At 42.3% G+C, this 12,935-nt stretch overlaps 1 protein-coding gene across 1 annotated transcript in view; it reads right to left on the bottom strand.

The window, feature by feature from the left end:
• Window positions 1–8,507, bottom strand: part of LRP11 (low density lipoprotein receptor-related protein 11) — a gene marked incomplete at its 5' end in the record, with an annotated part of 14,364 nt that extends 5,857 nt beyond the window's left edge. Inside the window, 4 exons of the mRNA XM_010161163.1 lie at window positions 1,005–1,217; window positions 1,946–2,071; window positions 4,260–4,401; window positions 8,341–8,507. Of these exons, the coding sequence (XP_010159465.1) occupies window positions 1,005–1,217; window positions 1,946–2,071; window positions 4,260–4,401; window positions 8,341–8,507 (648 nt within the window). The remainder of the gene's footprint in view (window positions 1–1,004; window positions 1,218–1,945; window positions 2,072–4,259; window positions 4,402–8,340) is intronic.
• Window positions 8,508–12,935: the final 4,428 nt, after the last annotated feature.

The raw sequence follows: 12,935 nt of genomic DNA, 5'->3' as shown, positions 1-12,935 counted from the left end.
CGAGGCAGCCAAATTCTGGAAGATCGTTATTTTGACACCCTTTGCGGTCTCCACGGATGAAGTACAAGCATGTGAAGAAACATCTAAGTGCCAGCTGGGGAAGTGCCCTTCACAAGAGTCAGCAGCAGAGGGCACTGAGCACTGCTCTGCTCTACCAAGAAAATAAAGCTGTTTATAAATAGCTGCATCTTGGGCAGCAAGAATCCATCTGAACTCTGAAGAAATACAAGTGGGAGGTCTCACACCCACTTTAGGCTCTGTGCACACAGTTCTGCTTTCATTCAATTGCCATTTCATATCATTTTAATTCACCAGCAAGAACCTTAAAAGACATACCAGTTTCACTGCAGCTTCTGGAGTTCTACCAGGGCAGAGCTGGTGACTCGGCCTGTAACATCACTGCACACTGACTCACAATAGGGTTGCAGCCACTATGGAGAACATTACTGGGGACCGGGGGTTGTTTGTTACCAAAGACTGAGCCTTCTCTGTAGTGATAAAAGATTTCTCCTGCCCTGGAGGCGCGCTTCAGGAAAAGAAAAAAGTGCCCATAATAATCAAGATATTGTTTCAGGGGAAAAAAAAATGTCATTGATTAGCATTAGGAGAGGTGCAATTACTCTCACCTAAGTTGAACCGTGTTTCGTTATGTTCCACTGAAGGTACCCCCCCTACAGATTTAAGAGGCCTTATACATCGGCTTAGACAGCTGAACCTGTAGCAGAATTTGTATTTAGCTCACTGCAGGTTTTGTTCCTTCAGACTGTATTCTTTTCCTAGCCTTTTTCCATTTTAACTTTCTCTTTGCACCTGGTAAGAACCAGACCTGACCTTATAAAGCAACACCCAGTTGTAACTGAATTATTACAAGTTTCTTTGCATTTTGTACATTTGCAAATTTTTACTCTCAGCCAGGCATCAAAAGTCAATTTAGTTAAAGGTACAAGAGATTATCTTCCTCAAGAGAGAAAGATTTATTGAAACTGGTCCATTTCAATTCTTACCTGGCACAAATCCACTGATGGGTTTCTTTGGTCCCTGAGAAAGCGATTGGTTAGACATGTCTACATCCACGGAAAGAAGTGGTTGATTTCTGGCGGTGGCTTTCAGGGTGTTTTCTGCAGAGAGGCCTTCACCTGTGTTTTCTGTCAGTCCTGCAGTCCTTTGCTGGGTAGTGCCAAGAGCCGCGTGAGTCACCGCCTTCCGGCCTGGGCCGACTGTGTTAACAGAAACAAAAGTTGGAATTTTTATATAGAATTGAATGGAATGGGAGTGTCCTCATGGAAGACCCTGTGACTCAGGTTCAGACATATGATGAAATATGTCTGAAGACAGATAGCAAGTTGACAATCACCCGCTGTCAGCTCCTAAGCAAGAGGACACATGTGAACCCTGAAGTGAGATCCAGCAACTGAAATATCAACGGAAGTCGTTAGCCATCGCGCGCATTCGCCCGCTGTTGATACCTGTTCACTTAGCTCAGCATGGGCACACACTGAGGATGACTAATGAAAGCCAACAGAGCGATGGTGAATCAACTGGTGCTCACACTTCCAGCCTTTCAGATTCTTGTGAGGTGCATAACTGCACTTTGAAGAAGTCACCTCTGAGACACCCTTTTAGATCCAAGACCAGGGTCCTTGTTTCCAAAGTCATCATGCAAGTAAAGGACTGATCTTTTAAATGTTGGGAACTCTAACAGATCATCTGTCATTTGGGCACCTTGGACAGTTTTGATATGCTTTGAAGAGAGGGGAGTTAATTTCTGAGCATCTGCTGTGTGCGGACATGAATCCTCCCCATGTACTATGTCCAGTGGAAGGCTCCATGGTGGATGCAAGCTGCCTGCTCTCGGGAAGAGAGGCCGCAGAAGGGGCATCGTTTCCCTTTGGTCATTCAGTCCGCAGTTGCTTTCCCAACCTACACTGTGGCCCAGTGCACTTACAGCTCTGGCAGAAAGTTTCGTCCGATCCATCGGGGCACTGTCTCACGCCGTCGCACGCAAACGTGATGTCAATGCAGCAGCCATCATCGCAGATAAACTGGTAGCGAGAGCAAACCCCGACACAGGCTGTTGAGAAACAATTCACACATTACCAAAATCCAAGCAGTAAATAGTGAGTCAATGACCAAAACCTGCAGTACCAAGGAAAAAGCAAAACCACACTATGTCAAAAAGGACCATGAACAAGGCAGAATGCTGAAGGAAGGCCAGGCTCAGCCATAGGATGCTACATTGATGCAGAAGCTAATATAGCTCATTGCTGTTCCTTGCACCCTCATCATTATTCTGGCAATCTCTTTACTATAAGAATACTCAACCTGGAGGTTGTAGCACCTTACACCTTTTGCAGCACTCCTAGAGCACTTTAAACTCTGCTGGCCCAAGCTGAAAAGACTCCCAGGCTTACAAGACCCAAAACTGTCCTGAAATAAATTACATCTCTGTGGTTGTAACGGCATTACTCCAACACAGAATTCCTACTACATACTCACTCTGTACTTTTGACAATATGTTACCTTACGTGCACACATATGGACTATATGGGATCTTTTATGGAATGTTTTCTGCAACCTCATTAAAACACCAAAAGGATGCTCATCATTCACTCCCGTAAGCAATCCACTGACTCCAATACAGCACATGCCAGATGCAAGTGAGCACGAAGTCTTTCAAGTGACCTTCACCAAAGAACTGCCTGCTGCCTGCTTTAATATTTAGGTTCTCCTGGAAACAGGGACTGTCTCTGGACACTTCATTTTGCATACTCCAAGCTTTCCTGAAATCCATTCTTGACATACAATTGATCTTGTAATTATCGAGGTCAATTATTTACATCTGCGCTTTTGTGTAGTTCATTGCTTTGTAAAGCACTATCAAATTCAGTGTTTGGTTAATGTTGTAACAGCAGATCAATTTGCATAAGCAAGTCACAGCCTTTGTTACCTTGCTATGTACCAAAAAGCTGAGCAATGCTAAGGAAAGTATGGCAGTAACACAGACACCTGTTTAAAACCCTAAAATCATACTTAGAAAATGCATCTCCTAAATTTCAGGAGTGATAGCAGCACTGGTCTTGCATGCCCCATCCCTGGCTGTCTTCAAGGCCAGGCTGGATGTGGCTTTGAGCAACCTGGTCTAGTGGAAGGTGTCCCTGCCCATGGCAGGGGGGGTGGAACTAGATGGTCTTTAAGGTCCCTTCCCACCCAAACCGTTCTGTGATTCTATGCCTTAAGGCACCGTGGACTGGTTTAACTACAGCAGTAGCACTTGAATTGCCAACAGACTCGGGCCATTGGAAAGAAAAATAAAAAAGGACAGCAGCAAATCCTCTGTATGCACCCAAAAGACACCACAGATACCCACAGCAGCAAATAAATAAATTAGCAAACCTCTTGGGCTGCTTTAGCTGAATTAAACTCTATCATCCAATAGTGGAACACAGGTGTTACTAACCAGATTCTTAACTGGTTTTCTGTAATACCAATTTATTGCCACTGGGACTACCCTCTCATGTAGAGATATTGCACTTGTGCAAAGTTTTCATGGGTTCAGCTGCTATTTAACCTTGGTGCCAGAGCAGCAGATCTATATTAGCAACTTGCTAATTACAGTGTAATTAGAAGTTACTACATTAAAAAGCACAGAGTTGACAGCCACTGAAATATAACTTACTTTCTACCTTTTATGCTTTTTACATGTTTCTGGAGCTCAGAGCTGTAGAATAGATGGGTCAGTTCCAGTTTCGGTTTCCACAGTAGCGTAAGGCTTCAGTAACAACCATTACACAGAAATGCTTAAATGCATGAAAACAAGAAAGCATCCCATCTTTCAGGCTACGGACACAGGCCAATATTATTATTGGTCTGTGTGTCACACCTACTTTTAACTGGGTCTGCCCTATAGCACAAGGCTTCTCATGTTCCACGCGCTGTCTGACTGCACGACGAACTGCTAGGGTGTGCCCGATACATGTGCCACGATTTCATTTTTCCAACCCTGCATGCTTATTGGCAATACAAGGACGAACCTTTAAATGCTTGGCAGTATTCCTGCTCTAACAACCAAGCGATGCCCGCTTGCTTCCTCACTTTGAAACAGCAATTCAGAAGTGAGAGAGACGTTATTATGTAATGAACAAGGGCCAAAATAAAACACTAGAAACGGAGAGTAAGACTTCTGCCTCCACCAAGAGGCCCTTGCTCTGAACACCATGCCCTGGGTGTCACACAGGCAGTGGTTCCGGTCATTTTCTCACCTACTGCAGAATGAACCATGGGCAGAACGGCCACAGAGACGTTGTCAGAGCTCCGCTGACCTGCAGTGTCTGTCACAGTTAGCTGGAAAATATACCTGCCTTCCTGCAGGTGAGATAGCTTCAGTGTTCCTCCTTGTGGCACCTGATAAAAGAAACACAGAGAAAGAAAAGACCGTATTGGTATAAGGGATCTATCTGTGAACTTCTAGGAATAGGGAGCTCCTTTCTGTCCAATGCTTTTCAGGCAGATTAAATACTTGTAAGTCTAGCCAGCCCTCTGAGCACGTGTGTCGATGTGTAACGTTTTGATCTCTTTTTGCATTCAATTGTAAAAATAAACACACAACACCTATGTCTTGTTTTTCATGGTATATTCAGCTACCTGGAGCTGTGGATCTTAGCACTGCAGAATAAATGGAAACATACATTTAACTCAATTTTACAGTAATTAGAAATGTAATTTTAGAGGGCGGGCAGTAAAATATTAAAGCATTTTGCTCTCTACTGAGTTACTCTGTAAACAATGTACATGTATCCACAGAAGTTACTTTTGCTATATACTGATTTATGATAAGGCGACTGGTAGCATTGTCTTTTGTTAACAAGACTGCCCACCTCTCCCCAGTGTGACGTCTGACGTAGTCACAACATTTACAAATTGCTGGACTGAGTTTTTCCATGCCCCATGCTGAATCTCCATGCCTTGCTCTGAACCAGAAATAAGTTCACCTGCAGTGAGTGACCTAAACATTAAGTTTCAGAAAGTCGTGTGATACAAATACAGAAACTACTTAAATTGGACTAGATCATTATGAAATTAATAAAATAGCTCATGACACTTTAAAACAGGTACCAGAGTGGCATTACAATTGTTTAGAAGTAAGTTTGTATAAACTTACTGTGGTATTTGTAAATGCTGAATGTTTTTTAACCTTGTGACAACTACCAGTCACAAATAACTCCAGCTGCCTGAGAATTCAGTAACATATACTTCAGTAACTACAAACAAGTGCTGCAGGTTTATTGGATGTGTAGTGCATTTTTACAAACGAAGCACATGGGGCTATTTTTGTAAGTAATTAAAAGTTACATTAAAAACCTCTGTGATTGTCTTTAATAATAAATACAAAATTCAATAGATCTTTGGTTCGCCATTTAAAAGTTGCTTTTCATGCCTAAAAGAGAACAGGAATTTTTGATGAAGATGATAACAGAGTCCTAGACCTAGCTTTATAGCAGGGTGTATTGATAAATGCATTCTTCCCTTTTGGTAAGTGAATTTCCTAACTGAAATTCCTTTCCTTTTCTATTTACAGGAATGCACTCAGTTATCTGATCGTGCTGTCAATTACCTCCTGATGGAGTATATGACCCCTTAGAACTTTAGTGTATTACAGAAATAAATATGCTCTTTCTCTGCTGCTTTTCACCGTGACTGTTGGGAGAGCAAATATGGTATCTGAAACTCCTGAGCCACGGACTCCAACTCTCTCCTCAGTGCACAGCCAGAGAAATGCCACCGACTTCCTAATATGCTGCCACCCCTCCCGGTGACCTCTGTGCTTTCCTTTTTCTCTCTGCCCTGCCTTGGAGAATGTCTGACTGTACTTTCTTTCTGACAAACTTTGGCTCAAACCAGACGGTAAATTTCCAGATAATCAGCATTTAAAAAAAACCCAACCCACAATTGCTCCTACGTGTCACGGAGCTGCGCAGCTACAGCACGTGGGTAGCAACCCGAGAAGCAAATTATCAGAGAAGCAACAATCAGTCACAATAGGAAATAATTTTCCACTGGCTTCCTTCTACAATACAGTAAAATCTCTTTATAGCAGTCCTTCCCCCTCCTGTGCCTTCTATTTATTCTTTGATACGTAAGTGCAATGCAACAGCTGCCTTTTATCTTATTTAAACACAGAACCATTCTCCCCTTGTAGCTATGGATTCATGTATCGTTTTCTAAGAATAAATGACATGAAATCCAGTAACTTCAGGAGAGCAACTAAAGCACTAAAGACAGCAACCGAAGACTGTATGAAAATAATCACAATTATTAATTCAACTCTAAAAAATTAAAAAATTATCACAGATAATCATCCGGGTACATATCTGTGGGAGAACTCCCTGCTCATCTGAACATAATGGAAAAGTATTTAAGCATGAGTGTGTGTCAATTTGTTTTCTATTATGAAATATAAAGAAATCACGAAGATTAATGTGAATTTTGCAAGTTTAAACGGATATAACACTTGTCTCTATTTTATGGAGTGACTTTGAGTAAAAGTAAAAACATGAACTTTAAATTTTTTAATTGATTTCTAATTTTTGTCTTACACAGGATATATTACTACATCACAGATTAATTTAAAGAGAATTTAATTGCTATTTAAAGAAAACAATAGTGGGAAGGGTTGGATTTACAACTCCTGATAATAAAATGTTCATTTTATCCAGATGATATCTAGCAACTATTATTAAAGCTTCATTCAAGTCTTAGTCTTTGTATTATGCTGGTCACACTCCTTATCAAAGCCTTTTGACCTTTTAGTTTTCAATTTTAATTTTATTTAAAATAATAAATGAAGATAAACAAACTCACATTGGTCTTTGACATGACAGTTTCAAACTGCATACAGCTTCAAGTCATTCAGAACTGGCTGACTCTACGTAGCCACCCTTCCAAAGATGCAGATCTTGCAGCAGAAGACAGAACTTGCAAAAGCACGCAGCACTGGCGTAACTAATACTTTTGAATACCCCTGCAGTGTTTTCTGTGAGGACTATGTTTATAACAAATTACTTGTGCATACATTTCAGTAACTATTCATCAGAGAAACCCAACTGTCTTCTTAGGGTTCTTCTGCATACTTCCTAACCATGGCACGGTGATCTTCAACTACCTATGCTGCCCTCTGGGAGGCTAAGGAATAACCAATTGCTCCGCTGGGTTTTTCCATGGATGACAGTGTCAGGTTTCAATGCATTCAGCTCTTTGTGTTGGGTGAAACTCTGGTCTGTTCCACTGTTACACATCTTGAGTAGCTTTGCTGCGATTTTGTCTTTGATATTACCGCGCTGAACAGACATAAGCAGCAACTGTCAGGTCCCACTCACGGTGGCAGTGGCACACGTGGACTCTTGAGTTTTGGACTGTTCCCGTTGCTAATCCTGTCCTGTTTAAGCTCTTCCTATCCACTGGCAATATCTCAGCAACAGTAAAGTCTATTGGTCCCCACCCTCTCCCCTTTATGTGTCCCTCCTGCTCTAGGCGGAGATCCCAGTGTGCCCTGAATATTTTGGGCTGTGAACAAACTGAATAGACTCCATTGGTTTGAGACATTTTTCCTTTCCTTTTCTGCTGCTCCCAGAGCATTTACAAGGAAGGGTAGGATGGAGAATCCTTCTCCCAATGGTTAATTTTAAGTTGAAACCCAATTGCAGCAGAAATTGTACAGATGTAATAAAATGGTATCCCAAGGTATCTCATAGGTCTACATCACACATTTCTTTGCAGTTTCTCCATAAGCACTGGCAGAAGGCTGATGGTGGAAATACCTTGTTATTTTCAGTAACTGAGTTACTGAGGTGTCTCTAACCTGGATCACAGAAGCGGAAAACCAAGTGCAGTGAGAACAAACAACAGCAAAAGAAAGCAGAGCTGAAATACAGTGAAGTATTAGCACCTACTTATTTGCTACTGGCTGTCTCACGCTATCCTGGGTACCGATGAACTGTACAAAACACTAGAAATATTGACTGGAACACCCTCCCCAGTGACACGATAGAGTCCCCATCACCAGAGTTTTTCAAGATGTGACTGGACAGGGTACTAGATCATCTCATCTAGTCTTCCTGACTCACAAAAGGTCGGACCAGATGATCTTCTGAGATCCCTTCCAACCTGGGCTGCCCTACGGTTCTATGAAACAAGTACTCAGGTTGTACAGTCATCCTAATTTTGGTGCCTGGTACCCTTTTCCATTTGATTACCTTCACTATTTTTAGCTCTACATTCAAAACTGTGCTCTAATGAATGCAAGAATCTGCGAATGACTGGCCACGTGTGAGACCGCATGTGTACCTTCATTTCAACCGATGAGTCACCTTGCAGCAGCGTCCACTCGTACTGCACAATTCCATGGTCATCTGAGCTTTCTCGGCCATCCAAAAGCACCCAGTCGACAGGCGACTGCAGCACAATATCTTGTCCCGCCTTGCACCGTGGAGGCTCGTCGTAGTCGTCGTCTTCTTCAATTAAAATAAAAGAGAGGAGCTCAGTTATTTATTGGGGGAAATGGTGATTATTTACTTAACACCTATTCTTTCTTGGCCAAGGTATTGATTTAGTGCTGTGCAACTTCCTGGAAGACAGGACATGGTCGTTAGTGCACATTTTGTTAAGTGAAGTAGGATCTACTTAAATGTTAGTTAACCGTTCCATATCCGATGATGTCCTCAGGAAAGAACCGCTGCATGAGAAGCACATTGCATAGAAAACCTCTCTATGTACACAGATGCTTCTCTAATGCACCAAACGGGTTTGTTAGCATCAGTGCAGTTTTTTAATCTGAACTAAGGAAAATGGATTTAAATATGAATTACATACATATTCAGATGGCAGTTACTGCCCAACTTTTACAGCACTCTGCCTAACTTAATATGCTTTTAGTCTCCTCTTACAATACATCATTACAGGAGTGAAAGACTTACTTAGCATAAGCTGGCACGCAGTGCACATAACGCTTAAAAATCATCAGAATCACCCATTTTAGGTGCCTAATTTAAGACATTCAAAGCTTGATTTTCAGACTATTTAGGATTTGTAGCATTTTGCTATATACAAAGCACACTTCTTGATTAAAATGATGGGTACCAAGTACTTTTGCCAATCAGACCCAAGTTTTTCAGGTTAGACTAACAAAACCCCACGGTACATTAAGTGACGTGCCTGTGAGAAGTGGTCTAAGTCATTTACTCTGCAACCTTCAGGCGGTGCAGGGAAGAGAGAGGGATAAAATCTAGTTTTACAAGTCAGCATTTGACAGCTTTAGCCACAAGACTCTATCTTTCTGCAGTTCCCCGCTCAAGTTTCATTTCTATGGGCATGGAGTCTCCCCAGCACCCTGAAGTGCCAGGGTGCTTTCTGCTCTTCAACCTCTGCAATGGTTGTATAGGATATTGGCGTTGAGCTCAGAAAAGCATCTACTGAACGCAAGGCTGTAACTTCACTCAGTGTGGGTAGAGCTGCACAAGAAAAGAACACTACACTTCCCCATCACTGCAGCGATTCTCCCTTGCACATGCTCCTCTCCAGTTTCAAGAGCGAGCTTGAAGGCACAGAGCATATCGAAGCAATAGGGAAGTTTTTTATCACTGTCTAAACAGCAAACCTTGTATTTCTCATTCTTCTCAGCAGTAGGTAAGGCGTAGAAAATTTCACAGCAAATGCCTTCAGTTAGGAAAATGTACAAATAACTGAAAATAAGGTCTAATAATGGAGAGTATGAAACAGTTCTTGCTCATCCAGCTGGCACAGGCAGCTTTGCCTGATTTGTATACGCTCAGTCCTTAAAACCAACTATGTTTAAAAAACAACATTTAGGTGCAAAAAAACCCCAACTCATTGTTAATAAACACTATGGTGCCAGGGCAACTTTTATTTGGTACAGATGAGCTACGTACAGTCTTCACACAATTACCTGCTTTACTGATCACTGTCAAAAAGAGACCAACCTGGGTCTGAAAGAGCACAGCCCATTCTTCCACTTCAACCTTGGAAAGTGTTTACATGTCACCTGTCTGGTTTAAATGACTCGATCAATGTCCTGCAGAGGCAGAGACTTCTTAAGGCCCTTCTTCTTAAGGCCCTTCTTCTTAAGGCCCACTTCCCCTGGGCCTTAAGCAATAGGGATATTCTCTTCCCAGACTAACGTTTAACTCCAGCAGCCTGAGTGGCAATGGCAGGGCCGCTTCACTCTGGGGCAGGTCACAGAAATACATGCCAGCTCTTTGCTAAAGGTTGAGTGAGGGACCACACCCAGGCCTCTGGTCCCAAAGGATGGAAGCACCATGCCTGCGCTTCTAAGACACCAGAACATCCTCAGAAAGGTGAACTGATGGCAAATCAGCTTGTCTCTTGCCCTAGTGAAGAAAAAACTGGCCTGAGAGAGATATCTGGCATGGGAGGAGACAGCCTGTTGAGCTAAAGACTTTTTTTCCACAGCAAATTTTTAAGCAATGGAATATGTTATCCTTAGAAACGCTTCCAAATATGGGCAACACATGCTTCTAAGAAGTCAGCATAAAAAAGCAAGGAGGCATACTCAGGGGCCACTTACAACCACCACTCATGGGAGTAAAGGACTATCAGGCACAGGTTAGCAGAAAAATGAAGCTCAGAAAGCATCATTTAACTTCCATTTCTAACGATTATTTAGACTGAGCGTAAATAGGCAGTATGAAACTGACATACCAGGTCAACACTCTGAGATGCTGGAGCTGGCTGCTATTTAGAAAAGGGGCTGCAACTTCATGAGCAACCCTTTCTTCTTAGGGGAGAACACAACAGGGTTAATTTGTCCTGCTTCCTCCATCTTTCATACTGACTCGGCCTGCCAATGACGAAGCTTCCAGCCAGCTGTCTGAATGAAGGCTCTGTTATAAAAGGTCTTTTTACTACCGACTCCTGACTTTTTTGGGATCAGTTTACCTTTGTGTTGAATCCTGCATTGCTCACGGCTAGTGAGCATCACAGAAACTAAGAAGTCAGACATTTCTGGTCAGGCACTCAAGTCCCCTTTCTTTCTACGTCAAAAATTTAAAAATTTACCTTGTGAAGGTAAAAAGGATTACCTCTTCTTTCAGTACCAGCATATGGGGTTTCATTGTCAACCCAGCACAAACTGCCTGGAAGTGAAAGGTAAATCCACAGCTAAACCAGCACAAACTGGGCATAAAGTGAAGGGCTCAGACTTACACCGGAATGTTCACTCCAGAAATTCATCCCAATGCTGACTGTTCTGGAAGTACACAGAGATAACACTTGATCTGAAGAATACATTTGTGTCACTAACTGCTCGCAGAACTGAATACACAATTGGTTTTGGTTTACTGAAGACTTTTAGCACAAATGAAACCACAACACCCTAGAGATCGCTGTGTACTAATGCTCAGAAATATTTTGGAATTACAAATACACCATGTTTATGGATAAATGCTGGTTTGGGATTATAAAAAAGAAAACAGCAGAAGACTCAACACCACAGTACTCTGAAAACAACCCCTCAGAACCCTAGGGAAAATGTGACAGAAAATCTTGAAATGCAAAGCTCTTTCTACATTTCCTAAATTCAATCATCGGGTGACATAAGGGAAAAGAGCTGTATCTTCATCAGCCTGTCATGCACTGTTGTCCAGACTAAATTTTCCATGCAATTTGAGAATGCAGTGGTAACATAACATCACAGAGCAAAGTAATTCAATCTCAATTTTATCTCTCCTGGTCTATGTCACGGCTGACGGATGTTTGAATAAAAGTTCATTCTCCTTCGTGGCTCTGCTTTAGCTCCAGTGTAATTGCATTAAGAAGTCATAATCCCCCGTTTCTGATACCACCATCACCCACAAGGCATGGAATAAACCCAACAAGACACAGAGCAATTTGCAGATTAGGAACTGAAGCTGCCTTGCAAACCCTGTGCTGATAGTCACGAAAGCTGCCTAAAAGGCAAGGCATCCCCCAAGTCAGGAGTTCAAGGAATTCAACATTTTTAATAGGTAATCATTTGAGCAGTAGTATTATTTATATCACGCCATAACTGCACGCTACATTAGGGCCAGGTTTTAATGGAATTAAGGCAGTTCAAAAGGATGAAGGACACTGGAAGATATTTTCAAAGAAGTCTAATTCTCTCTGATTTGGATGCAAAATCTAGTCTTAAGCCTTCTACCTTGCAAGCGCATACGGAGTTATAAAACATATTTACCCAGAAGGTGCTGCATAAATAGCGCTGCGAATCTAATACTTGCCCAACCGATAATGTGAAAATCGTACCTTGGGGTTTTTTGGCAACCTATTATCATCCTTACTGCCACAAGTTCCTCCCTACAGCTCTCGTTTACCTGCCCGTGTGGTTTGCAAAAAATATGTAGGCATTGTAACTCCTCTAAAAATCAGGACCCTTCTCTCTCTTAAGAATTGCATTCTCATAAACCACGCAGGACTGGATGGACCTCAAGCCAGAGGTCCCCCTGCCAAGGGAGCAGTAGTAACAGGTGCCATCTGGACACAGTTTTCTCCCATGCCACCATGGACTTCATGTGCGTGCAGTGACTAATTTACTTAAGTTGAGCTGTGTTGCTGATGAAGATCAAGAAGAGGACACCTAGGAAAGTACTGCCAACAGAAGGTAACGGAATTAAGACAAAATGAATTAAGATGCAACCGTTCAACGACAGGAGGTGGGGGAGTGCAAGTTCTTTGGATCAGATGCTAGGAAACGGATCCAAATTTAGAAATTCAGACTTGTTTTCATCTACAGCTGCTTGTTCTGGGTTATGCTGTTCTTAATTACGCTTCAGGGCTGCAGAAGCTGATGCTTTTGATGCGCACCAGACTCCAGAGGCGGTTACACAGAGCCTCCTGCTGCCTCTGGACTACCTGCGAGGTATCCTTCT

The sequence above is a fragment of the Eurypyga helias genome, unplaced genomic scaffold (genome assembly GCF_000690775.1).
Source record: "Eurypyga helias isolate BGI_N326 unplaced genomic scaffold, ASM69077v1 scaffold31290, whole genome shotgun sequence".
In the NCBI taxonomy this organism is placed as follows: domain Eukaryota; kingdom Metazoa; phylum Chordata; class Aves; order Eurypygiformes; family Eurypygidae; genus Eurypyga; species Eurypyga helias.
Note: the sequence above shows the minus strand (reverse complement) of the source record. Positions and strands in the feature narration are given on the sequence as shown.